Genomic DNA, 25,724 nt, shown 5'->3' on the forward strand with positions numbered 1-25,724 from the left:
ACAGACAAGGGCTTAACCCCTGAAATACACAAATGACTGGTACAACTCAACACAAAAAAGCCCAAACAACCCAACTGAGAAATGGGCAGAAGACCTAAATAGACATCTCTCCAAAGAAGACAGGCGTTCCCATCATAGCTCAGCAGTAACAAACCTGACTGGCATCCATAAGGATGTGGGTTCGATCCCTGGCCTCGCTCGGTGGATTAAGGATTCGGTGTTGCCGTGAGCTGTGGAATAGGTCACAGATGTGGCTCGGATTCTGTGTGGCTGTGGCTGTGGCGAAGGCCAGTGGCCACAGCTCCAATTCCACCCCTAGCCTGGGAACCTCCATATGCTGCGGGTGCAGTCCTGAAAAAAAAAAAAAAAATCTCCTCACAAAGTACTGATTAATTATAAAGGGAAATAACAGTAACTTTACAGTGGAGAAATTGGGAGACAAAACCTTAATCGAAGTAATCAAAGCAGTGGTGTGCCACAGCCAACTTCATATCAACTCAGAGGGGGCACACCTCTTTCCAGTTTTATGCTCAGTGATGAGACAACAATAGCTTGAAATTGACCATGGTGGGAGTATTACATCCTAGAAAGCAACAAATGTTACAAATCAGGCTTTTTTTCCCCCAAGGGGAAAAAAAACCATCTATCAGCAGAATACTGGATAAAAAAGTCACCTCCACCAGACAAGTTGACTTTAGGTGCCTCCTGACACTATACACCAAGAAGGACCCAACATCACTTTTGTGTATTCTGCCAAAAACGCATAAGCTCAATCTAATGTTAAGAAAGCATCAGAAGAAAAAAAAAAAAAACACCTACATTGAGAGACATCCAACAAAAGAACTGGCTTGCTAACTATCAGGGTCATGAAAAAACAAAAGAGCCTGTGATGGTAAATTCTCGTGTCAGCTTAGCTGGGCTACAGTTTACCAGCCCAGATGGATGGTAAAAACATTATTTCTGGATATGGACAGGAACACCATTGCCAGCTTGCAGATTCTGGGACTTTGCAGCCAATTCCTATAGTAAATCTCCTACATATGTATAAATGCATATCTCTTACTCCTCCTTTCTCTGAAGAACCTTGAATAATACAGATTAAGAAAATGTTCTAGATCAGAATTAAAGAGGACTAAAAAGAGACTTGACAACCAAATGCAATATGCATCTTAGACCAGAATTTTTTTTTTTTTTTTTTTTTTTTTGGCTACTAAGTATTACTGAGACTGACACAGGCCAGGACCTGGAGCCCTGTCTGCAGAGACTACAATGCTTACACCTAGACAAACATCTCCTGGAACAACAAAATACAAAGAAACTATAAGGGGCTAAAAATAACTCTGGACATGCACAGTTGGGGCAAATTATGAGCAAGAAAATACAAAAACACTAAAACTCAAATGCCACTTCTGAAGAGCCCGGGACAAAAGCAGGGTACTACTGCATGCTCCCTGCACACACCACCAAAGGGGTGGACAGACAACCAAAGTCACCCCTCTGACCCTACCCGTGGTCCCACTGCTACCCTCCTCCCATGTAAGGAACCAGCTCACTCCCCTCCCTAACCCGCCCCCCAGTCATCGGGTAAGCAAGGAAAACTGTTGTTTGTTTCACTAACCTCCTACTGCAGCAGGGGCCCCAATTGAAGCCCTGCCTGAATTTTCCTATATGGCCCCTTATCAATTTCCATTGAGTAAGAAGGCCAAGAAGAGCTCCCCGCTGTGGGGCCATGAGATGAGAATCCAGCTGCAGCAGCTCAGGTAGCTGCAGAGACACAGGTTCCATCCCTAGGCCGGCAGTGGGTTAAATGTAAACGGAGTTGGCCCAGCTGCAGCTTAGGTAGCAGCTGGTGCTGGGATTCAATCCCTGATCCAGGAACATCCATTTGCCATTGATGTGGCCATTAAAAAAAAAAAGAATATAATTTTTAAAAATCTAATAAAGGCAGCCAAGAGCCCTGGATGGTAACAGGGCAACTAGTGAAATATAAATAGAATTTTAAATTATAGTGATACAACAATGTTAATTTCCTGATTTTGCTCACTGCACTGTAGTTATGTAAGAGAACGTCCCAAATGCACACAAAGTTCAAAGGGGTACAGGCGCTTCAGTAGGCAGCTTTCTCTCAGGTGGTTCAGAGGAAGGAAGGAATCATATCTAGAGAAATATGATAAAGCAAATGTGGCTAAATGTTCACAGAGTGGGAGCTGAGTATCAGATACACAAGTCTTTGTATCATTACGGGAACTCATGCAAATCTAAAATTATTTAAAAATTAAAAGTTATACAACAAAAGCATGAACGCTACCTGGTCCTCGGCTCTCATCCTGAGGTCTTTCGGGCTGCAGTCAGAAGGAGGCGGTGAGTTAGAACTTCTCCGTGGCCTTAAGGGGCCCAGACTGCAGCACAGGTATCACCCAGCACCCACCGCCCCTGAAAGCCAAATAAGCTTCAGGCTCCGCGCTCAGCATCCCGGAGCCGCCCATCCAGCCCTTGGATTGGCCGCGGACCCAGTGACATCACGGCCTTCCTTGCAGCCCACGCAGGCAGCTCGAGGCTCCATAGGGGTCACAGGTGCGACTGCCTCAATGCCAGGTGACCCGGGGAAGGCTAACCTGGGATCCAGGCCACAGGGGGCGCCCCTCTGGCAAGCGCATAGTCCTAAAAGACAACAAGAATCTTGGCCTCAGAAGGCTAACCTCCGCTCCCACCTATAAATCCAGTGTTGTAACCCTGCAACTGCTTTCCCTTCGGTTTCCAGCCCTAGAGTTGGGTAGTGGGACTCAGAGCCTCAGAGGGAAGTTGGGAGCTCACCTGTGAAGGCAGAAGGAAAGGCATCTTCAAAAGCCCTAATGTTTCCTTCAATGTTCTCTTCGAAAGCCTATTATTAGTGGGTCAGGCTCTGCTACCAGTGAGTTTCCAGCGGGAGCTATGGAAACCTTGACCAATACCAGCTGGCCATCCCCCTTTTGGGGGGGGGGGAGGTTCTGGGCTTTGACATCATCAGTTGGTTGGAAGTTGCACGTAAATGTGTCCTGGCTTTTTGAAGCCTGTTTCAGATCTACTGCTCCTGCTCAAGGAACACCAGGAGACGGACAGCAGGTGCGCCAAAGGTATTGTGCTTCTGCCACTGAGCGGTTTACATTTTCTGCGGAAAGCTGATTGATAGGATGAAGCCTTCGCATTTGGTATTTTGAAGGTTGAAAATAGGGGGTTGCATGGATAACAGATCAGGGTGCTGCCAAACCGTGATGATTGTGATTATAGTTGCTCTTGCTAGTTTGCTTATTCATCCTGCGTAGACAAGGAAGCTTATTTCCATTGTCCACCATAGCACCTGGGATATGGCAGGCACCTGGTAAATATCTCAATGACGGTAATAAGCTACACATTCTGCAGAAGAGGAGTGATCATTCTTCCATCACTTGTAAATCTAGAGGTATTTAGGCCTATGCTGGCAATGCCATCATTCTTTAAAAATGATACTTTGTGACAGAAACTCCGCATTCTGTTTTGTGGAAGTGCTGAAGTTCCCAATGCTTTCAAATGCTGAAGAGTGAAAGGGAACTTAAGAACGTACTTAAGACCTGTGTTTTCACTCTGCCTTCTTGGAATCCCATGATCATTAATTACCTCTGTGTATTTTTCTTTCCTCCCCCCAAACAAAATGAAAGGATTCCACAATTTAAAGGATGAAGGGAAGATAACTGTTTACTTCAATTGAGCAGATAAGCATGTCAAGCAAATGAAGACGGAAAAACACATAATCAAGTGTGTGGTGGGGGAGTTCCCACTGTGGCACAGCAGCTTAGGATCCCTAGTTGACTCTGAGGCAGGAGGGTTCCATCCCAGGCCCGGCTCAGTGGGTTAAGGATCCTACATTGCCCAGATCTGGCCTAGGACACAGCTGCCTCTTGGATTCCATCCCTGGCCGGGGAACTTCCAGATGCCCCGGGTGGGGCCAAAAAAAGGGGAAAAAAAAAAAAACAGTATAAGGGGGAAAAAAAGAGTATATTGGGAAACATTGTTTTTAATTATTCATAGCAATCATATTTATCCTGTACTGTTACTAGAGAGAAAATAATGTCTTCAAATAACCAGTGGTCGGCAGATGAGGATGAAGGCCAGTTATCTCGATTGATCAGGAAATCTAGAGACTCCCCCTTTGTCCCTGTAGGTAAGTACAAGCTTTGACTGATACTGAAAACCTTTTATAATAATACAATAATGCCTTACCCAGTATCTTTGAGTAGTGAAATTGTTATAAAATTGAATGTTTTTCAGATAATTGAGGCTAATCCCTTCCATGCGTATGAGTTTTCAACAGTTTCTAGTGTATAGTAAATCCTCAATAAATACTAGCTATTATTATTATTATTATGCATCAAATTTTAACTGTTTAATCCATTTTCATTAGAGGTCTATCTAAGATTACTAGTTCCCTGCCAATCTACACGGAATTGACTGAATGGACCATGACTTTTCTGCGAAGACTCAGAATCAGTAGCAGCAGCAGCAGTTGATTATACTGAGTCTGTTAGGGACGACTGAGATGTATTCACATGGTCCTCAACTTATGACTTTTCGACTTTAAGATGATGAGAAAGCAATACGCAGTCAGCAAAAACCATACTTTGAATTTTGATCTTTTCCTGGGCTAGCCACACACACAGTACCATATTCTCTTATGATGCTGGGCAGCAGCAGCTCCCAGTCAGCCTCGCCATCATGAAGGCAAACAACCAGTACAATTACAACTACTATGTAGCCATATACCCATTCTGTTTTTCACTTTCAGTACAATATTCAGTAAATTACATGAGATATTCAATGCTACATTATAAAATGGGCTTTGCGTCAGATGACTTTGCCCAAATACAGGCTAATGTAAATATTCTAAGTATGTTTAAAGAAAGCTATGATATTCAGTAGGTTAGGTGTATTAAGTGAATTTTTTTTTTTTTTGGTCTTTTTAGGGCCTCACCCACAGCATATAGACGTCTAGCTCCCAGGCTAGGGGTCAAATAGGAGCTACAGATGCCAGCCTACACCACAGCCACAGCAATGCCAGATCCGAGCCATGTCTGTGACCTACATCACAGCTCACGACAGTGCTAAATCCTTGACCCACTGAGTGAGGCCAAGGATGGAACCCACATCCTCATGGATACTAGTTGGATTAGTTTCCACTGAGCCACAAGGGGAACTCCAAATGAATTTTTGATGTACAATGTTTTCAACTTACAATGGGTTTATCAAGATGTAGCCCCACTATGAGTTAAGATCTATATGTCTCTTTGTCCTTTAATCAACTCCAATGTAAATTTTGTGTCCACTGTTTATAGATTTTTCCTTCTTCTATTACTGTTGGGTACCATCAAAAAGTTCTGATTCTAATGTTCTGTGGTACCAGTAGCTAGACATCCAAGCTTAAGAGAATTGAGTCAATTCAGAGTAAAGAAGCTCTGAATGAAAGCCTTAGCCTGGAGTTCCCATTGTGGCTCAGTGGAAACAAACGCAACTAGTATCCATGAGGACACGGGTTTGATCCCTGGCCTCATTCAGTGGGTTAAGTGGCGTTGCCGTGAGCTATGGTGTAGGTTGCAGATGCGGCTTGGATCCCACACTGCTATGGCTGTGGTGTATGCCAGCAGCTTTAGTTCTGATTCCACCCCTAGCCCGGGAATTTCCATGTGCCTCAGGCGTGGCACTAAAAAAGGCAAAAGAGAAAGCATTAGCCTACTGTACACTTGAGAACATGAAGTTCGTGCTTTGTGGCTTTTTGCTGGCTTCTTGATGTGTTCCGGATGCTGAGGTTAATAGTTAAGTAAACTCTAGATTTACGTATTTATTTTTATTTATCTATTTTTTTGTCTTTTCAAGGGCTGCACCTGTGGCATATGGAGGTTCCTAGGCTAGGGGTCTAATTGGAGCTGGAGCTGCTGGCCTATACCAGAGCCACAGCAATGCCAGATCCGAGTCATGTCTGCGACCTACACCACAATTCACGGCAATGCCGGATCCTTAACCCACTGAGCAAGGCCAGGGATTGAACCCACAACCTCTTGGTTCCTAATCGGATTCATTAACCACTGAGCCACAACAGGAACTCCAACTCCAGATTTTAAAAGCGTTATTTTAATTAGATATGGAGTCTTAGCCTCTTTATCCTTTCCCAACACATCATGTTTACATTTTCCACAAATACTGTTATATATACGGACTTTAAAACACACACACACAAATCTAAGCATCAATATTATGTTTTAAAATCTATCCTTTCTCTTCCTTCTCCTTTGGATGCTTAAGCTGCCCTAAGCATTATTATTATTATTTTTTTTTTTTTGGCTGCACCCACAGCATGTTCCAGGCCAGGGATCAAACCTGAACTATGGCAGCAACCCCAACTACTACAGTGACACCATCAGATCCTTAGCCCACTGTGCCACAAGGGAACTCCCTGCCCTAAACATGTATACTTCATGTTTATACTTCATGCCCTAAACTTCAGCCAGGCCTCTTTCCTTGTGTTTGTCTGGAAACCATTAAAATAATATTTAAATTAGATGTACATATGTTTGTGATTAATTCTACAAAACCTTCTAAATAAATGTCATATGTCTCTGTTAAATGTCACTGCAAATCTAGCAATTTTCTAAGTGTCATTATTCACATATTGAAAAGAATCAAAATTTTACTTTATACTAATATTCTGTTTAGAAGTTTCACTTCATTTGATTAAGGCCTGTAATAGCCCAAGAAAAGAAAGCAAATCATTTTTTAGTGATTTATTCATCTTCTTTAGCATTTTTAACTAGAAAATCAATTCAAGAACTCAGTACCAGTAGAACAGATTATTATACTGGATAGAAATTAATCACTGTGCCTGCTGTAATTAAGTTGTTTTTCCAGAGACATTTAGGGTGATTAAAGTAGAGAGATAAAAGTGTTCCTAGCTAAATTCAATTATACACAAACTACAAAGACAGTGAATGGGAAACAGTAAAGGTTCTGACTTTAATCTCTAAAAGAAACAAACCAAATTTCAGTAAGCACAGAGCCTTGATTTGATAAGAGGGTCAAGTTTTGTTGGGGTGGGAAGAAACACCCCTACCTGATAGGAAGGCTTACTATATAGATACTGAAATCAAGACTGTGGCATTGATGAAAGGATTGACACATAAGTCAATAGGATGGAAGAGAGATCCGCAGGAACAGACCCATACTTTTATTGTGCAAAAACCTTTTATTCTTATGTCAAAATACAGCATTTTTTGTCCTTTTTATTTTTTTTTTCTTTTTAGGGCTGCAACTGCAACATATGGAGGTTCCCAGGTTAGGGGTCAAATTGGAGCTGCAGCTGCCGACCTACACCACAGCCACAGCCAACACCAGATCCTTAACCCACTGAGCAAGGCCAGGGATTGAATCCACATCCTCATGGATACTAGTTGGGTTCGTAACCCACTGAGCCACAACAGGGACTCCGTTTTGTTTCTTTGCCTTTTTTTTTTTTTGTCTTTTTCCTTTCTTAGGGCGGCTTGCCGTGGCATATTGAAGTTCCCAGGCTAGGGGTCCAATCAGAGCTGTAGCTGCCGGCGTACGCCAGAGCCACAGCAACTCAGGATCTGAGCAGTGTCTGCAACCTACACCACAGCTCACAGCAACACTGGATCCTTAACCCACTGAGCAAGGCCAGGCATCGAACCCGCAACCTCATGGTTCTTAGTCGGATTCGTTAACCACTGTGCCACAACAGGAACTCCATTTTTTGCTTTTTATGTCCTTGTTGTTTTAAGTCTGTTTTACACCCTTTTCAATGTTATAAATATGCTGTTCTGTTTTTTTATAGATTTTGTTGATTTTTTTGTTTTATTTTTACATTTAATTCTGACCCATAAACAATTTTTTTTTGTAGGGCCTGCTGTGAGATACAAATCCAAGTTAGTTCTTTCTACCAATAATTGTATTTATTAAATGGTTATTCCCTTATCTGTTGTTTGGTTATTTTGATTTGTCATGTATTAAGTTCTCACAGAGTTTCAAATCACTTTCTAGGATTATTCCTGTTTGGCTGATCAGTTTTCTGTTTTAGAGCCAGTTACACAGAATCTTGGTTGTCCTATTTACCCCCTGACATATGTAGGGAATAAAGAAATATCTGTATGGGCTTCCGAAATTTTCTGGAATCACAGTTCTTCCCAGAGTCACATACTTTTCGTGCAAATATTCATACCTTTTTATAATTAATTAAAATTCAGTATCTCATTTTCACAGAAGATTAAAGTTTCTTTGACTTTACTAGTTTACTCCTTATTTGATGACAAGTAGAGAGGAATAATGCCAAAAACCCAATAGCTATGGATGCTGAGATGTTGGTTAGTTCACTCACCGGCTAAGTAGCTTGCCCCAAATAAAAGCCTTGCAGCCTATAGATTGGAAACCATGCCTCAGGAAAATTAGAAAGTACTAGATAAGTTACTATACTCTACAATTCAAGTTTTTCCGGGAAAAACTCAAACTTCCAAATACTGAATCTCCACAGGAAGTATTCTTTGGTATCTTGCCAGCTTACCTTCTGGGTCCTTTCTTGGACAGTCTTTTATTCAATTATCTAAGCTCTTGGGGAGTTCCTGTTGTGGCTCAGCAGTTTACGAACCCGACTCGCATCCATAAGGACTTGGGTTCGATCCCTGGCCTCACTCAGTGGGTTGAGGATCTGGCGTTGCCATGAGCTGCGGTGTAGGTTGCAGACGCGGCTCGGATCTGGCGTTGCTGTGGCTCTGGTGTGGGCCGGCAGCTACAGCTCCGATTCGATCCCTAGCCTGGGATCCTCCATGTGCCACGAGGACAAAAAGATAAAAAATAAAAATAAGCTCTTGGGAATTTTAGCCTGCTATTTATATAATCCCCTCTTTTTAATTCACAGGAATAGCAGGCTTTGTGAGTGTGGTGTCCTATGGTCTCTACAAGTTAAAATACAGAAGAGATCAGAACATGTCCGTTCACCTTATTCACATGAGAGTTGCTGCCCACGGATTTGCTGTAGGAGCTGTGACTCTAGGTAACCAGCTTCATTTGTACCTTGTGTTCAGCGGTCTTTGAGACTACTTTTATTCATTCATTCATTCATTCATTCACTCATATCGGAAGATGAACGTTGGTTCAAGATGATGTAATGGAGGAGGAATGATAAGAAAGACGGTGATCTCCACTGAGGAAAAAAAAAAACTCGGGGGGGGGGGCGCAAAAGAGTTCAGACTTCCAGTTATAAAATAAATAAGTCATGGGGGTGTAACGTATAGCATGATGACTAGAGTCAATACCACTGTATTTCATATTTGAAGGTTGCTCGGGAGAAGTCTCTGAGAAGAATGCGCATATGTACAACTGAATCACTTCGCGGTACCACCTAAAACTAATACAACATTGTAAAGCAACTTTACCTCAATTTTAAAAAAACGGGGCTGAGAGTAGGGTTTTTTTTTGGGGGGGGGGCACACCCCCAGCATGTGGAAGTTCCTGGGCCAGGGATCAAACCCACCCTGCTGTTGTGGCCTGTGCCACACCTATGGCAACGCTGGATCCCTAACCCACTGCATCACAAGGGAAATTCCAAGAGAGTACATTTTTAACGTTCTCATCACAAGAAGAAAAATTCTATAACTATGTATGGTGATAGATGCTAACTAGACTTATTGTGGTGATCATTCCACAAAACACACAAATACAGAATTATTAAGTTGTACACCAGTAATGTTGCCTGTGGACTATGCCTCAATTTTAAAAAAGAAAAACCCAGGCGAGAACTAGCTTATAGTTTCTGTTATCCTCTAGAGCAAGAGGAGCAGTGAATAATTTGTACCTTATGTAAATCAGCTAAAAGCAGTGGTTATGGAACTCAGCCTTTACTGCTCAGCTAAGAGCAGTCGTCACAGTTCCCAACCTATTTCAATAGCAAATATAACCATTAAAGTAGTTTAACTGGGAAGAAAACATTTTCAGAGCCCACCAGTCTCAATATACTTGTTTCTTGTTTATTCCAAGCTTTGAGCAATAGGCACATTTTTCTGTTAGTCTATAAATGAAGCAGTATTGACACAGACAAATCCAAAGAACGGGTGTAAAATCACCTGGTTAATTCAGGTTATATCAACAGCTAAATCAGGTAGTTCTAACAGGGAGTCAACTTTGGGACCTAAATTATCTAAATATTTTTGTCTACACTGAAACCAAGTCACAGCGTTCTTAGTTCCCCTTGCATGCTATCCAAGGCTGAATCAGTCTAAAAGTAGGTCTAGGATTATCTAGTGATGATGACGATGGGGCTTGCATAGAGGGAATTATATGGTAATTATCTTATTATTATGAGCGGTGATATTCAAGTCTTAAACAAAATACAAGAAACTTGACTTCAGAATAAGAATCCTCAGAGTTCTCGCCGTGGCGCAGTGGAAATGAATCCTACCAGGAACCATGAGGTTGCAGGTTTGATAACTGGCCTCACTCAGTGGGTTAAGGATGCGGCATTGCCATGAGCTGTGGTGTAGGTCGCAGACGCAGCTTGGATCCCATGTTGCTGTGGCTGTGGCGTAGGCCGGCGGCTACAGCTCCGATTGGACCCCTAGCCTGGGAACCTCCGTATGCCATGGGTGCGGCCCTAAAAAGACAAAAGACAAAAATAAATAAATAAATAAAATAACAGTCCTCATTTTTGTCCTTCAGCCAACATGAATTGAGCACGTATGTGCACGGCATGGTGCTGGTCTAGAGATAAGATTCAGTCCCTACCCTCCAAATAGTTTATTTAGTCTCCTAAAGAAAAGAGACCAAGAGCAGAAGACAATATGAAGTCATGGGTACCACGAGATAGCAGAGGTTGCTATGGAAGCACGACCATGGGGAGGGTTCTCTAAGGAGGCAAATTTGATGAGCCAAGTATGTGGAGGAATTACCTAAGCAGAGAAGGCAGTCGAGATTCTAGGCAGAGGCAAAAACAAAGGCACAGAAGCATGGCATGTTAGTGGAACCCTGCATGGCTTGGTATAGTAGGTGAATCAGTGAGACTGCAGAACTCCCAGTAGCTACATCTAGTAAGGAATTTATTATACCTGTTTGGATTTCATGTAATTGTGAGGCTCTTGCTTAGGTATCAGGAGCTGGGACCTGAAGTGGGCAGGGCAAGGAGTTAGAAAGCAAAGAGAGATGAAAAATGAGAAAGCAAGAAAAATCTGGAACCCACAAGGATGAACTGGAACACACAGGATGGCCTGAAACCCTTGTGGATTTCTCACCATCTCTAAGCCTCCACATTTGATGACGGGTGTGGCAGCGACCTGTCCAAGGAGTCAGAGAAGATGAATGAGGCAATTCAGCAGGAGCCATAGTAGCTTCATTGCTGACGGCTGCCCCAGGCCAACAGGTAGGCCAGCAGATAAGAAAAAATCTGCTGCATGAGTGCCTTCCAAGGTGAAAGGAATTTGGCTCTTGCTTCACTTCTGCCTTCTAGATCTCATGCAAAATGTCTCTTGTGCAATTACTCAAGGAATAAAAGGAAAGGAATTCTGGAAAAATCTAGTTGCAGTTTAGCTAAGGAGACATGATACAAACCCATCACTGTCCATCCCTGGTCAACCAAGCATCCATATGCACCTCTTTTAATACACTTACCTTCAAATAAAGACAATGGCCAAATCAACCATCCCTTGTAAAACCAAAAACATTCTCTCCCCAAGGACGCTATGAAATCCCTTTGTCCATCTTTGGGTGATGTTGATTCATCTCTGAGCTGAGGTGCATTCCCCTTTGATATCCTGTGACTTAAATCCTGAGATGTATAAAGCTAACTACTAACAGTTCTTATATGAGATGGCAGGTAAATGGAAGTGGCAAATAGAACAAAAAAATTGGTAAATGTATACATAAGTGTATTCATATCAAAATAAGGAAGAAGTATTCATAACTACCATAGTCTTTTTTTTTTTTTTTTTTTAATGGATATCCAGGCTAGGGGTCGAATCAGAGCTACAGCTGCCAGCTTACGCCACAGCCACAGCAACTTGGGATCCGAGCAGTGTCTGCAACCTACACCACAGCTCAACAACGCTGGATCCTTAACCCACTAAGCAAGGCCAGGGATGGAACCCGCAACCTCATGGTTCCTGGTAGGATTCGTTTCCGCTGTGCCATGATGGGAACTCCTCAGAGTCTTTATATCTGCAACCAGTCATATGGGCATAGCCGGTATTATAACTGTTTTTCCACCAGCCATTTCATCCTCACTTTGCCTCCAGCGAGCACCTTGGCTATTCAAGGTTACCTGACTGGTGTGTTGATCTAAACCTTCATTCTTAAATGATCTGGGTCACTAACCATCCTTCCTGTATTGGATATTATTTTCCACCTTCTTTAACCACAGGACATGGGAGTTCTAAGAAATACCCCAGAAAGTATGCATTTCCAGAGACATTCTTCCTTACCCTACCACTGTAGAAATTCAGTTTCCCCTTGATAGTCATATTGTACCAATATAATGGACTAATCTGATGTCCTGTGGAATGGAGAGGTGACTGGGGTCCCTGCAGACTAGATTGTGCCATAGGGCTGGAGAGTTCACACAGCCCTGAGCTTAAACACTGAAAGTATAGTGCTGGAGTTCCCATTGTGGCTCAGCGGTAATGAACCCGACTAGCATCCATGAGGATGCAGGTTCAATTCCTGGCCTTGCTCAGTGGGTTAAGGATCTGCATTGCTGTGGCTGTGGCATAGGCCATAGCTATAGCTCTGATTCGACCCCTAGCCTGGGAACTTCCGTATTTCGCAGATGCAGCCCTAAAATGTAACACACACACACACAAAACTATAGTGTTGGCCCTGCCAGATGAAAGCAAGCTGCTTCTGATGACCTTTACTAAAAGGTATACAGAAAAAAAAAAAAAGAGCAATCAACCAGATTAATAGCCGCAAACCAAATAGCAAAAATTGTGTTGATTTGCCCTAGCAGTGAAACCACATCTGTACAGCAGCTGCAGTTAGACTGATCATATCTGGTTAAGAAATCCATTATCATTCTCCAAGATCCATTTGTCCTCTGGCCAAAGAGGCCAACTGAATGCAGATGTGGTAGGATTCACCACCCCAGCATCTTTAAAGTCCCTGAGGAAGCCCTAATCTCTATAATCCCTCTGGGAATGCAGCATTGCTCTGATAGGTAGAAGCAATTAGAATGGTTTACATCTGGCTTTCCCTGACACAACAGCTCTCAGTCCACGGGTCAGGGAACCAATGTGAGGATTCTGACGGTTGCTGAGCCTGTCTGTTCCAATCACACATTCCAAATTGGGGAAACAACGTTAAGGCAGACTAACAGGGACCCACCAGGCCAGTTGTAAAACAGACCCTCAGCAAAACTCCATTAACCTGACCATCAACTCCTAGTTTGACTCAGAGAACACACTAAGTCTCCAGGCATTAGTATCAATTCAGAACCAACATTTAACAGTGTCCCACAAATGGGATTATTCTCCTTCCCCTTGCACAGGCATCCTGGTGAATAGGCACAGGTTCCTTTGGGGAAGGCTAGGAGGAGGATTTGCATTTTGGGGCTGTGACACAGGGTCTTTTCCCTTCTTCTTCAGGGAATCTGACTCCTCCTTTATTCCAGGGACTTTGGGACTGTGAATTGACCCCTCTTTGAAAAATGGTTGAGGGGCCATGGCTCTCTACTGTGACGATTCAAGTCAAATCTGTTGACCAACGCTTAGAGCTTTTCTGCTTCTATGCTGTCCGCCACTCTTAACTCTAGGTACACTGTAATCCCTTAGCCAATGCCAGAGACCTTCATGGCTTAAACTATTCTGATTCCTACTTAGGCTCTCCTGCCCATTACAGTAATCATGCTTTCCTTGTTTTTGCCAGTTAAATGCTGCCACTTGACCCCCTGCCACTCCACTGTCTCAGCTTCCCCACTGAATTCAGGGAGCCCAGAAATTCCTACTGTCTCTTCCCGGTTTATAGAAAATCGTCACCATCGATCCCTTCCAGGATGCCAGGGCTTCCTTCACAGATGTATTTCTCACAGCCTTGCTGAAGGAAGTGGATTAGTCACTGACAGGATTAGTCCCTGTGTATATTTTTTAGGGGGCTGAGGAAGCAGGATAAATCCAATCTGCCATTATAATCTCCCTAAGGCTTTGGGCAGTTTCTCAGTCTCAGCACTATGGACATTTTGGACTAGATTATTCTTCCGTGTGGAGGACTGTCCTGTGCATACTGAATGTTCAGCTGCATCCCTGGCCTTTAACCACTAGATGCCAGGGTGCCCACCCACCCCCACTGTGAGAATCAAAAATGTCTCCAGCCATTGCCAGAGTTCCCTGACGGACGAAACTGCCCCGTTGCTCTCTACCACACCAGTATACCAAGGAATTTCTGTTATTTCACTAGTCTTCATCTAATGGAGACTACTTTTTGGTCCACATGTTGACTGAGATAAGACTTTTTGTATTGGCAAAGGAGTCTCAGTCAAGCAGAGGGGCTCGAGGACCCAGCTTCACGGAAAGCTGCCCACGTGATCCCATGTCAACATTCAGAGTCCCACACCTTCCAAAGCAACGCCCTAACTTCAACAAAAGACCTGTTGTGGGGTTGGAACTGTAATGTGTGCTGTGATTAGTCACTGACAGGATTAGTCCCTGTGTCCCTTTTTCAAAAATATCAGCCTCATGGCTACAGGAGTTAAGAGTTTCTTTTGGGAACGTCATAAAGCTTTCAGGTCCCTCACAAGACCTTGAGCTAAGAATTGAAAGCTGTGAGCCCATCATATTGTTTTTCAAAGTTTTCCAGCATACTGAGAAGGAACCAACCTTATTATTATGCTCCTTATACACTTCAATTCTGCTGAATGTTCTATGGCAGTAAATACTGCATCACCCAAAGCCTTCTTTCTATAGGCACCTGATTCAAGGTTATCTGCAAGGTGATAAGTTTTTATTTATTCATTTATTGCTTTTTAGGGCCACACCCACAGCATATGGAGAGTCCCAGGCTAGAAGTCCAATTGGAGCTGTAGCCACCAGCCTACACTACAGCCATAGCAACACAAGATCTGAGCCACGTCTGCAACCTACACCACAGCTCATAGCAACGCCAGATCCTTGACCCACTGAGCGAGGCCAGGGATCAAACCTGCAACCTCATGGTTCCTAGTCAGATTTGTTTCTGCTGGCCACGATGGGAAGTCCTTTTTTTAGTAGGGGGGGGGGATATGTTTTGCTACCACATGCCATGAACTGCTAGCATACTCTTTGCCACTGGGGGGTGGGGGGCGGGGGGTGGGAGGGTGGGAGGGTGGGAATCTAATCAAATCAGAAAACCAATTCCAGATAACCCCGAAGCAATTCAGAGAACTTATCTCAAGGTCATGTTCCTCCATAAGCTTCCAATACCAAATTCTGTATCAGTCAGTTCAGAGAAGCAAAACTACTAGTAGTGTTATATAAAAAGGGATTTATTATAGATATGAGCTTAAGCCATTTGGGTAACTGGTTAAACAGTCCATGTTAGGCTGCTGGCTATGTTTCTAATTCTGGCACCTGAAGTGATGAGCAACGCAACGACTGGGAAAGAAAGAGAAAGAATCTGCAAGGCTGAGCTGTGACCCACAAAGGCAGTTGGAAACTTGAATCAGAGTCTTGCTGACCCCAACCTTGATCATGGCATGACCTCTAGGAAGAGCTGGCACCTTCTATCATGAAGCTAATCCATACCTGGCCTAGGAGCCAAAAGATCTAATGGAGGAGATCTAGAAGAAGCTGAAGGATCTGTGGGCCTGACTGCTGCCCAACAACAACGAAGTGAGCCAGCATGTACACAATACATGCAAGCTGTCACAGCACCCAGGGCTCTGCATCATGCCTTCCAAGTGCAAAAAGACTCTGACGGCTGCCGCTTCAACTTTCACCTTCAAATCTAAAGCAAAATGTCTCCCATGGCCAAGCTAACCCAGAACCACACAGGGAAGGGAACTCTGGAAAAGAGAGTAACACCTTAGCTCAACTGATATTAAAACAACCCCCAATAGGAGTTCCCGTCATGGCGCAGTGGAAACGAATCTGACTAGGAGCCATGAGGTTGCGGGTTCAATCTCTGGCCTCGCTCAGTGGCTAAGGATCATTGCCACGAGCTGTGGTGTAGGTTGCAGGCGTGGCTTGGATCTGGCGTTGCTGTGGCTGTGGTGTAGGCCAGAAGCTACAGCTCCAATTAGACCCCTAGCCTGGAAACGTCCATATGCCACAGGTGCGGCCCTAAAAGGTCAAAAGGCAAACAAAACAGTACAAAACAAAACAAAAAAACAAAAAACCCAACAGATGTATATGCTTGTTAGCTGAGTAATAACATGAAGTTATCCAGTGAAGGGTTCAAACAGAGGAGTGACATAGGCAGAACGGCAATTTAGAAAGATGCCTGCTGTATGGAAAGCTAAGAAATAGGCAACATGGAACTGTTTGGGGATACTAAATAGTCACACTACAAAGACAAGGAAAACCATTATCAAATTCAGATCAGTAATTACCTATGAAAAAAGAGGGGCACATGGTCAAAAAGGGAAAGCTGGGGGGCTCCCAGGATGCCCATAATAGTCTATTTCTTGACCCACAATTACAGGTGTTCACTCTACAACTATGTTAACCTGGTGATTTAAGTTTTATGTACTCTTTTCCATGCATCACTGTGAAAAAAAAAATATTAAGAGAGGAACAAAAGAAAATAATTAGAGGAGTTCCTGTTGTGGTTCAGCAGGTTAAGAACCCAACTAGTATCCATAAGGATGTGGGTTGGATCCCCGGCCTTGCTCAGTGGGTTAAGGATCTGGCATTGCCGTGAGCTGTAGTGTAGGTCGCAGATGCGGCTCAGACCCAGCGTTGCTGTGACTGTGGCGTAGGCTGGCAGCTGTAGCTCTGATTCGACCCCTAACCTGGGAACCTCCCTCCATATGCCGAGAGTGCAGCCTAAAAAAAAAGAAAGAAAGAATTAAGAAGACTAGGTTTGGTTGGAGGATGAGTGCATATTGCAGAAGAGTCATAGCTAACGCTTAATGAATGCTCATGATGTGTCACTGTGCTTTCTGTATCATTACCTCATTTAGTCCTAATAAATACCTATTTTTGACACCACCTGGTGTAGTGCAGTACAACTAAGATCCATTCACCTTTGCTTTCTTCAGGATACTGAGCACAAGCAGACACTGAATAGATGTTTGCTAAATTGAGGTGCCTATTGTTTTTATCTCAACATCTAGCCACATCTTCACGTTTTCCTTTTTCACCAATATTTCAAAATTCAGTCTTTAGGGTGGCATAGTAACATCATAAATTCAGATTTATACTGATCTTAAAGGGCTCTCAGTTTTTTGTTTTCTTTTCTGGAGTCACTTGTATGATCCAAGCCAAAAATTAGTTAAGATGGAGGGGTTGGTGTGTTTTTAAATTGTAGGCAGTTGCCACTGTGGTGCAATGGGTTAAGAATCTGACTTAGCAACTTGGGTCGCTTAGAGAGGTGCAGGTTCAATCCCTGGCCTGGTGCAGGGGGTTAAGGATCTGGTGTTGCTGTAGCTGTGGTGTTAAGTTGCAACTGTAGCTCAGATTCGATCCCTGATCTGGGAACTTCCATACACCACGGGTGTGGCCAAAAAAAAAAATTTTTTTTTGTAGTTTAGTTTTAGAAAAATACAAGTGGGGAGTTCCCTTTGTGGCTTGGCAGTTAATGAACCCGACTAGTATCCATGAGGATGTGGGTTCGATGCCTGGCCTCTCTCAGTGGGTTAAGGATCCGGCATTGCCATGAGCTGCGGTGTAGGTGGCAGACGAGGCGTGGATCCCACGTTGCTGTAGCTGTGGTGTAGGCCGGCAGCTGTCGCTCCAGTGAGACCCCTAGCCTGGGAACCTCCATGTGCCGCCAGTGCAGCCCTAAAAAGACCAAAAAAAAAGAAAAGTACAAGTGAAGAAATTTAGTGTTTGTTTTCTATGGATACCCTATTGATCAACATCTTTTTGCTTCCAGGTGTTCTCTATTCTATGTATAAGGATTACATTAGACCGCGATTCTTCAATGTGTCCAAAAAATGAAGCTGCAGACAAGAAAGACAAGAAGGCTTTTGAAAACTATTTATTATGAAGAATGACTTTTCAATATATAGCAAATTATATGGCAGAAGTTTCAGCCAGAATTCTCATAGCCTTGTATCGTGAAAGTCTCAACTGTTTAAGAAGTTGATTCCCAAATCAACACTCATAAATAGTTAACCCCAAAATATTCTTGTTGATATCTTTCAGAATCTAGGACATGACTTTCTTTTAAAATTTTTATTTTCGAGTTAGTGGCAGAAGATAACCTATATTATGCCAAATCAACCTGAAAATGAGAAGTTATATAGTGGCTACGGAAAATTTTTCTATCTCCATGTTAAATGATATTCTCTACTCCCATGGCTTAAGTCTCTCCAAACAAGTCAAGGTAATTAAGCCCTTCATAAACTTTTTAGAAATTACATCAGAGGAGAATGGTCGTATTGTTATTTAATTTTGGTTCCCCACTGTGCACCTCACTCTTACATAGAAACTTGACTCTTTTACCACAAACGTAAATGTCTAACATTTAAATATCTGTGTGTTCATTTTTAAACTTCTTAGTACTTCTAGGTGTATAAAAGTAAATTGCTAGAAAAAAATCCCTTTTCCCTCAGATGGCAGTAGTGCGAGGATGAAAGAATTCAGTTCAGACGTGCTACTGCTAATCTGGTGTGTGACACTGCAGAAAACACAAGAGGAGTTCCCGTCGTGGCGTGGCGCAGCAGAAACAAATCCGACTAGGAACCATGAGGTTGCGGGTTCAATCCCTGGCCTCGCTCAGTGGGTTAAGGATCCAGTGTTGCTGTGAGCTGTGCTGTAGGTCACAGATGCGGCTTGGATCCCATGTTGCTGTGGCTGTGGCTAGCAGCTATAGGTCTGATTGGACCCCTAGCCTGGGAACCTCCATATGCCAAGGTTCCTGAAAAGACAAAAAAAAAAGAAAAAAGAAAACACAAGAAACAAGACATTAAATGCTAAGTATACCTGTGGCCTCAAACTCCTCTGTAATTGCCCTAGGGTCCCTAAAATTTAACTAGATCTTGTTGAAGTCATGACTCAGATTTACTCCCAAACACTCCAGGCCTGAGAAAGAAAACAAAACAAAAAAGTACCTACTGAAATAAAAGACTGTGCACTCTAAGATGATTTGAGGTAGTGATTTCCTCTTCCTTGATGTTTCCTGTAGTGGAGAAATACTTAGGAATATTTAAAAATATGTCTGCATTCTAGACATTAACCCACTGTTCTGTGTATTACATACCCTTTTCTCTACTGGCACAAACAATTATTTTAAAATCTGCCACTTGTACCTGTCATGAGCTCTTCTAGTGCCACCGAAATAGTACACATATTTTGGTCAACACTGTCCTCTTTAGGAGTTCCCGCTGTGGGGCAATGGGTTCGGTGGCATCTTGGGTGCGCTGGAATGCAGGTTTGACTGCTGGCCCAGCACAGTGCGTTAAGGATCCAGCATGGCCACACCTGCGGCGTAGGCTGCAATCATGACTTAGATCTGATCCCTGGCCAGGGAACTCCATATGCCACATGTAGGCCAAAAAAGAAAAACAAGAAAAAAAATTCTCCTCTTTAGAAAACAGGCAAGGAAGGAATCCAACTACTTTATTCCACTGGAGTGACTATTCCAGCAGTTGACTCTAATATTTTCCATGAAAGACAGGACAGCTGGCACAGAAAAATCCTTCACCTTAATGACACAATGAGAAGACAGTTCTAATCAGGCTACCGAAAAGACCCCACTCTCTCTATTTTTATGCTTAGCATTAAAAACAGATTAATTGAAGTGTTTGATCAGAAACAGGCTTTTCTTGCCAAATCCAATAGGCTCTATCTTACTCTGAAAGAACTCAAGTAATACGGTTATTGCTTGAGAAAGGCAATGAGAAGTATTTATTAAGAGCAGGTATGCATGAGCACTCACAAGTTCTGTTTAAATTAAAATGTAAAATCATATGTGAAAGTTAAGAATGCAGGATGTCAGTTACCCACAGTAGCTTGGGTAAAGAGGGAAGGCCATTGCATGAAGACCCTAGAGATAAAATACAGTACCTGAATTTGCACAATACTTCTGGGGCAACAGTTTAGTGGCTTTAATATAATATTTAAAATTGAGAAGGCTATTTTCATTGACTACTGTAACCTCTGATGTCTTGCTAACTCAACCCTTTCACATGCCTGGATATGCTCTGATTGCCTTTTATCTTAGACCAACTGCAGCTGCTCAGTAATGATTATTTAACTGCATTTTTCTGACATTCTGGGTATACATTGTCAGAGCATCCTTTTACAAATTGACTCCACAGTGTTAATCCGCAGGAATTGACTGAGTATATATGCATCTGGGCTAATCTGAGGACTGAATATATTAATATCTATATTGTAAGCACATAACATGGAAATCCAGAACTGTACATCATAAATTAGAGAAGATTAAATATCCTTAACTTAGCAAAAAACTTTACCCAAGACTCAATTCTTTAGACATCAATCTCCTCTTCTGGTTTTAGCATGATTCAGTTTATATTATCAAATTTTCTGATTATAGGAGTTTTTTGACTTGAGGGGTATATTTATAAACCCTTGTAAACACTATAGTCTGTTCTAAGTAACAATAGTTAAAGCATAGAGAAAAGCTACAGAATTCCTCAGAGAACTAAATCTCTGTTTAACCAACCACCTTATCTTTTTATGGGCTGAGAAACAGGATTTTGGGGGTCTTTTTTTTTTCTTTCCCCATTCTCTGATAATGAAACTATTGAGAAATGAAATTGCCCAGGGAAGGAGGAAAACCCAACAGATTGATTCACCTAGAGTTGCTGTCTCTACATAAGGAAACCAAAACACTGAAACTCATAAACCTCTTTTTCAATTAAAAGATGATAACTGATGTCAACTCAGTTGCCTTTTTAAGATCAGAAGGTCTAACCTAGATTCCAAGATTGCTGCTCTTATCAGAAGTTTGAAGGGCCACAACAAAATGGGGGAATTTTAAGGCATCGTCTTGGAAAAATCCTTGCCACTCAGAGGATCACATCATTATCAATGAAGATTGGCCATGTTTGGAAATTTTTTAAGCCTTATTGAAAGGTACTCCACTTTAAAATAAGGCAAGAGGGGTTGGATATTTCTCTTAATGCTGAAAGAAGAAAATGATGCTTAAACCTACCAAGGCTGCTGGGTTTGCAAACTCAGTGCCTTTGGGGCTGGAAGGAAATGAGAGAGGGTGTGGATGCCACCCTGGAGTATATTCCATGAAAAATGGATAGTTGCCATTTGGTTCAAGCCAACTGCACTTCCATGAAGGAACGTGAACCCCGTATTGAAAATCTTGTCACTTTCGACCAGATAATTATGACGAAGCTTTAAAATTTTAAATATTAATTTTTAACTATAAAAATGTTATAGAAGGAAAAATCCTGGTTAGGAAGAGGGGTCAATCAAAAAAAACAAGAAACAAAAAAACCTATAAGTCACATGTAGGCAGGCAGTTTGTGACAGGTGGACTAGTGTTCCAGTAAGTGCCAGTCTAGTTCTAATCTCATACTGCTTGGTATAAATATCTTAAAACACTTAGCATTCCCTAGGAAAGTCAGCATTAGAAATATTAGCCACTCTTGGAAACTGACTTGGAAATGGTGTCTGGAGTGTTGATGGGAAAAGTGGGAAGAAAAGACACAGTGGGACTTGACACATGTGAGAAAGAAACACAATGCCTCCATTAGCTTCTGCTGGGACTTACAAATTAAATGCTAGCATTGTTCTTTTCATACCTACAACTGAAATGCCAGCATGGGCTGAGTTAAAAGGCTGTGTGGAAAACTGATCATTCATTAAAGTATGATTTCTGGATCCTGCTACTAGGAAAATACACATTTCTCTGAAAAAAAAAAAATTTCAAGAAAAGCAACAACAAAGAAAATAAAAATCACAAAGCACGCCAACAACCAGGATTAAATAGGACTGCGGAAAAGAAGAAATGTTTTCTTTGGAAATGATGTGCCTGGGTATCCGTTTACCCAGGCTGGGTCGATTAAAATCAAAGTGAAATTTAACTGGCCATCGTCAAGCATCACTTGAAAAAGTCAGCCAGTGTGACCAGTTCATTTAGAAAAAGAGCCATGCTCCTTTTCCTTTGTCACTTGCGATCCAAACAAAATAAATATCTGACTTATCTCAACATTTGTTAAAAAAATACAAAAGATCTATCGCTTTTATATAACCTTAAAAACTCTACCCAAACGAGTATGTTCAGGTTTATAGAAACATATACACACGTGTATTTTTAAAATTCCAGACGTTAAGACACAAGCCCATGGGGTGTGTGGCCATCATAGGCTAATCCTTTGACTCCTCAGCGGGCAGGACCGCTTCGAGGTAAGTCTCTGACCCACACTTCACAGCCGTCAGCTTTTAACACCATTCCCATGAGGAAATTTTTGCCTTTTGTTCAAAACGTTTGAACAAAACTCACCTCTGCACTAACAGAGCTATGTCAACAGGACACGTGGCGCAAAAGGACTAAGAGAAAGTGGGTCTTATACAGTCTCTCCGGCTGTCAGTCATCTAGACACAAGTGAGTCGGCATCCACGGTGTTCAGAAGGTAGAGTTCAGGCTGAGCTGTCAATCCCAGGTGGTACTAAGATAAAAAGACAAAAGGGTTAGACTGATTTGCAAGGGTTTCAATACTGACCTGGTACTGATTAAGTACCTATAATCAGCCTACCAACGTAGGTCTCTTTTCAGGACGGCGCTATTGATTGTTATTTCAGAAAGAAATGGCTTACAGATACATGAGTGGTTTCTTGGACATAAAAGAACAGCTAGGAGCCGAAATAGTTAAGGACTGAGATAGCACCAAACGGCGTCAGCAAAATTTGCACTTCGACTCTTCTCGTGACACGCTCGGCCTCAGGATGGGTGCCTCTGGTCAGGATATTAAGAGCAGAGGTGCAATGCGAGCTTTTGTGCTTCGATACCAAATCAAATTTCAAATGTGTTAGAAATCAGATTTCAAAAGGTCTAAATCCTTAGCCCTACTGTCTGGGCCCCATTATCCTTTGGCACCTGAGCAGAGAAAAGCCTTTCATTAAAAATAAAATAGAGGAGTTCCCGCTGTGGCCCGGTGGGATTGGTGGCGTCTCTGCAGATCCCAGTGGGCTAAAACCGGTGAGGTGGGTTAAAAGGATCCTGCAATGCAGTGGCGTAGGTCGCAAATGCCCCTTGAATCTGATCCCTGGCTTGTAAACTCTATATGCTGCTGGGCAGCCAAAAAAGAAACAAAAACAAAACAAACAAACAACACAGAACAGCATGTGCTAAGAGAGATGACCTGTGGAGCCCAAATGTTATTCAGGCTAAATGAGAATCACTTTCAGCTGCCTTTAAAACATGTTGCCAGACCCCTCTCCTGGAGCCCCGAATCCAGATGTTTTGTGCTGGCATCTGTGAAGTTTTATCTTACTCTTCTCCTCTCCTTGGCATACACCGTGGGACAATCACTGAGTCTCCTTTTAGCCCTACCACTATTATTCATTCCCTTGGCACCAACGTCTCTATGTGGCCTTTCAATTGCTTCGTCTTGTAAGAATTAAATGAGACCATGTGAGTGTTCAGAATGCAGCCTCTAAATTCACAGAAAATATTTCTATTATGGTGGGAAAAGCACTGAAGTTGGGGTCAAGCTCCAACTCTGTCACTTCCTGTGACCTTGAGCAAATCATGTGTCCTTTGGGAGCCTTATCCAACCATGCGAAATGAGAATATATGCTACATTTGAAAATGCCAAGGACACTGATCTCATGTAAGTCTTCAATAAATATAATTTTGTCAACACATTATAAATTGCCCTGTATACTGCACAGGCTTGTGATGACTGTGTAAAGATGAGACCAAATGGAGCCCAAGATAGAACTCTTCTCAACTACTGGGCTGGGAAGTTACTGAGTCACATGGGCCCTGGGGCAAAGAAACAGCTCTTCAGACTTCAGCTTGCTGACTCACTTTAGGGTCTTAACAGCTCAGGTTTTAACAACCAACAGCAATGGTCAGATACACTGATAATCCAGTGCAGCCTTCCTTCAAGTAAGCTAAGGTGGTGGGCTTCCTCATTATGTGGCATGCAAGGGTTGCATTTTGAGTGTTGTGACCCCCAGGTTGCAGCACTTAGGTAACTTAGAGAGAACACCTTCACTGGAGAAGTCTGTCATGTTGTTCTGAGACTATGAGGAATGGGGCTAAATGGCACAGGAGTTGGCTAAAGAGGTAAGCAAATGAGTAAACAGTTAGTTCTCAATTATTGCCAGGGTAGGATTGGAGAGAACCCTGCCCATTTTCCACATCTACCAAAAAGCATCCAAGGTTTTTTTGGCCACCCTGCAGCATATACGAGTTCCCAGGCCAGGGGTCAGATCCCAGCTGCAGCTGTGACCTATGCCACAGCACTTCTGATACCTGCCACTCAGATCCTGTTGCGCCATGGCATGCACTCCACAATTGGGTACTTGAAAAAGGTTAGCACAGGCCCAAAAAAATTATCCTACCAGGTGGCAACTTCTCATCTGAAACATATTCTAGCATTAATAAGAGCATCATGAGTATCAGATACTTTTTTTTTTTTTTTGCTTTTTAGGGCTGCACTCGCAGCATATGGAGGTTCCCAGACTAGGGGCTGAATCGGAGCTGCAGCCACTGGCCTATGCCACAGCCACAGCAATGCCAAATCTGAGCTGTGTCTTCGACCTACACCACAGCTCACAGCAACACAGGATCCTTAACCCACTGAGCAAAGCCAGGGATTGCACCCACAACCTTATGGTTCCTAGTCGGATTTGTTTCTGCTGCACCACAATGGGAACTCCAAGAGTATCAGATACTTTGATGTGTTGATGTTCCCAGCGCTATTAAACACCAGAGCTTGTTGTCTTAACTACCCATGAAGTGTATACTATATACACTGTATAGGACTGTTGAAAGATAATGTGGGCTCTGAAGGTAAGCTAGTGAAGTTTACATGGCAACTACCCAATTACTAGTGATGTGTTATTTCACCTTTGTGGCCTTCAGTTGCCTTATCTACATACAGGCTGATCCTCTTGTTATAAGCATTACATCAGATCAGAAGAGTGCCCAGACAGGACTAGCACATAGTATTACATGTTAGCCGTTTCTAACATTCAAAAGCTAAGGTGCCGAGAGAACCTGATTCATTGGTCCTTTCCAAAAAAGGAACGGAAAACACGCTGGAGAGCAGAGCTGAAGGAAATATCTCAAGTGAGGATCTTCAAATTGTTATGCATCCTATTTTAGTTCTGAAATGAAACCCAAATTAGGAAGGCAGAGCTAAAGAAAGAAGGACCACACGCAGAACAAAATTCCCAGATATCGTCTGTGGGGTTACTTACAGTATTCAGCTCCTGTAAGACAGAGAGGGAAAGCTTGCAACAGAGAAAGGGAAAATGAAGGTCTAGTTCTACACCCTTGGAACAAATTAAGTGTGACCTGTATTTCCCTGTCACGTGTTTGGTGACAAGGCTGGTAGTTTACTGTGCCTGGGTTTGTCTTTATTAAATGGTGCCAAT

The 25,724-nt window shown here is 42.6% G+C and overlaps 2 protein-coding genes across 5 annotated transcripts in view; one reads left to right on the top strand and one right to left on the bottom strand.

Annotated features, from left to right (window-relative positions):
• The window catches only part of SLC11A2 (solute carrier family 11 member 2), a 101,376-nt gene that overhangs the window by 45,341 nt on the left and 30,311 nt on the right, over nt 1-25,724 (bottom strand). For 3 of the 4 annotated variants that reach the window (XM_047786617.1, XM_047786615.1, XM_047786613.1), the window contains exon 17: nt 19,732-22,783. In XM_047786617.1, the coding sequence (XP_047642573.1) occupies nt 22,706-22,783 (78 nt within the window). In that variant the 3' untranslated portion in view covers nt 19,732-22,705. Of the gene's footprint in view, nt 1-19,731; nt 22,784-25,724 lie in introns of those variants that run through there. The other variant, XR_007135808.1, reaches the window with a different exon arrangement.
• HIGD1C (HIG1 hypoxia inducible domain family member 1C) lies at nt 4,082-18,219 on the top strand. The gene is made up of 3 exons (XM_047786620.1): nt 4,082-4,177; nt 8,930-9,064; nt 18,061-18,219. Exons 1-3 carry the CDS (start codon nt 4,084-4,086, stop codon nt 18,123-18,125), a joined length of 294 nt encoding a protein of 97 aa, XP_047642576.1. The 5' UTR covers nt 4,082-4,083; the 3' UTR covers nt 18,126-18,219.

This window comes from Phacochoerus africanus, chromosome 7 (genome assembly GCF_016906955.1).
Source record: "Phacochoerus africanus isolate WHEZ1 chromosome 7, ROS_Pafr_v1, whole genome shotgun sequence".
Taxonomy (NCBI): domain Eukaryota; kingdom Metazoa; phylum Chordata; class Mammalia; order Artiodactyla; family Suidae; genus Phacochoerus; species Phacochoerus africanus.

Bases quoted from the DNA above. Each gene is read 5' to 3' on its own strand.
- HIGD1C (XM_047786620.1), top strand. From the start codon at position 4,084: ATGTCTTCAAATAACCAGTGGTCGGCAGATGAGGATGAAGGCCAGTTA. The intron at 4,178-8,929 runs GTAAGTACAAGC...TTTAATTCACAG, and splicing joins CTCCCCCTTTGTCCCTGTAG to GAATAGCAGGCTTTGTGAGT. The intron at 9,065-18,060 runs GTAACCAGCTTC...TTTTGCTTCCAG, and splicing joins TGTAGGAGCTGTGACTCTAG to GTGTTCTCTATTCTATGTAT.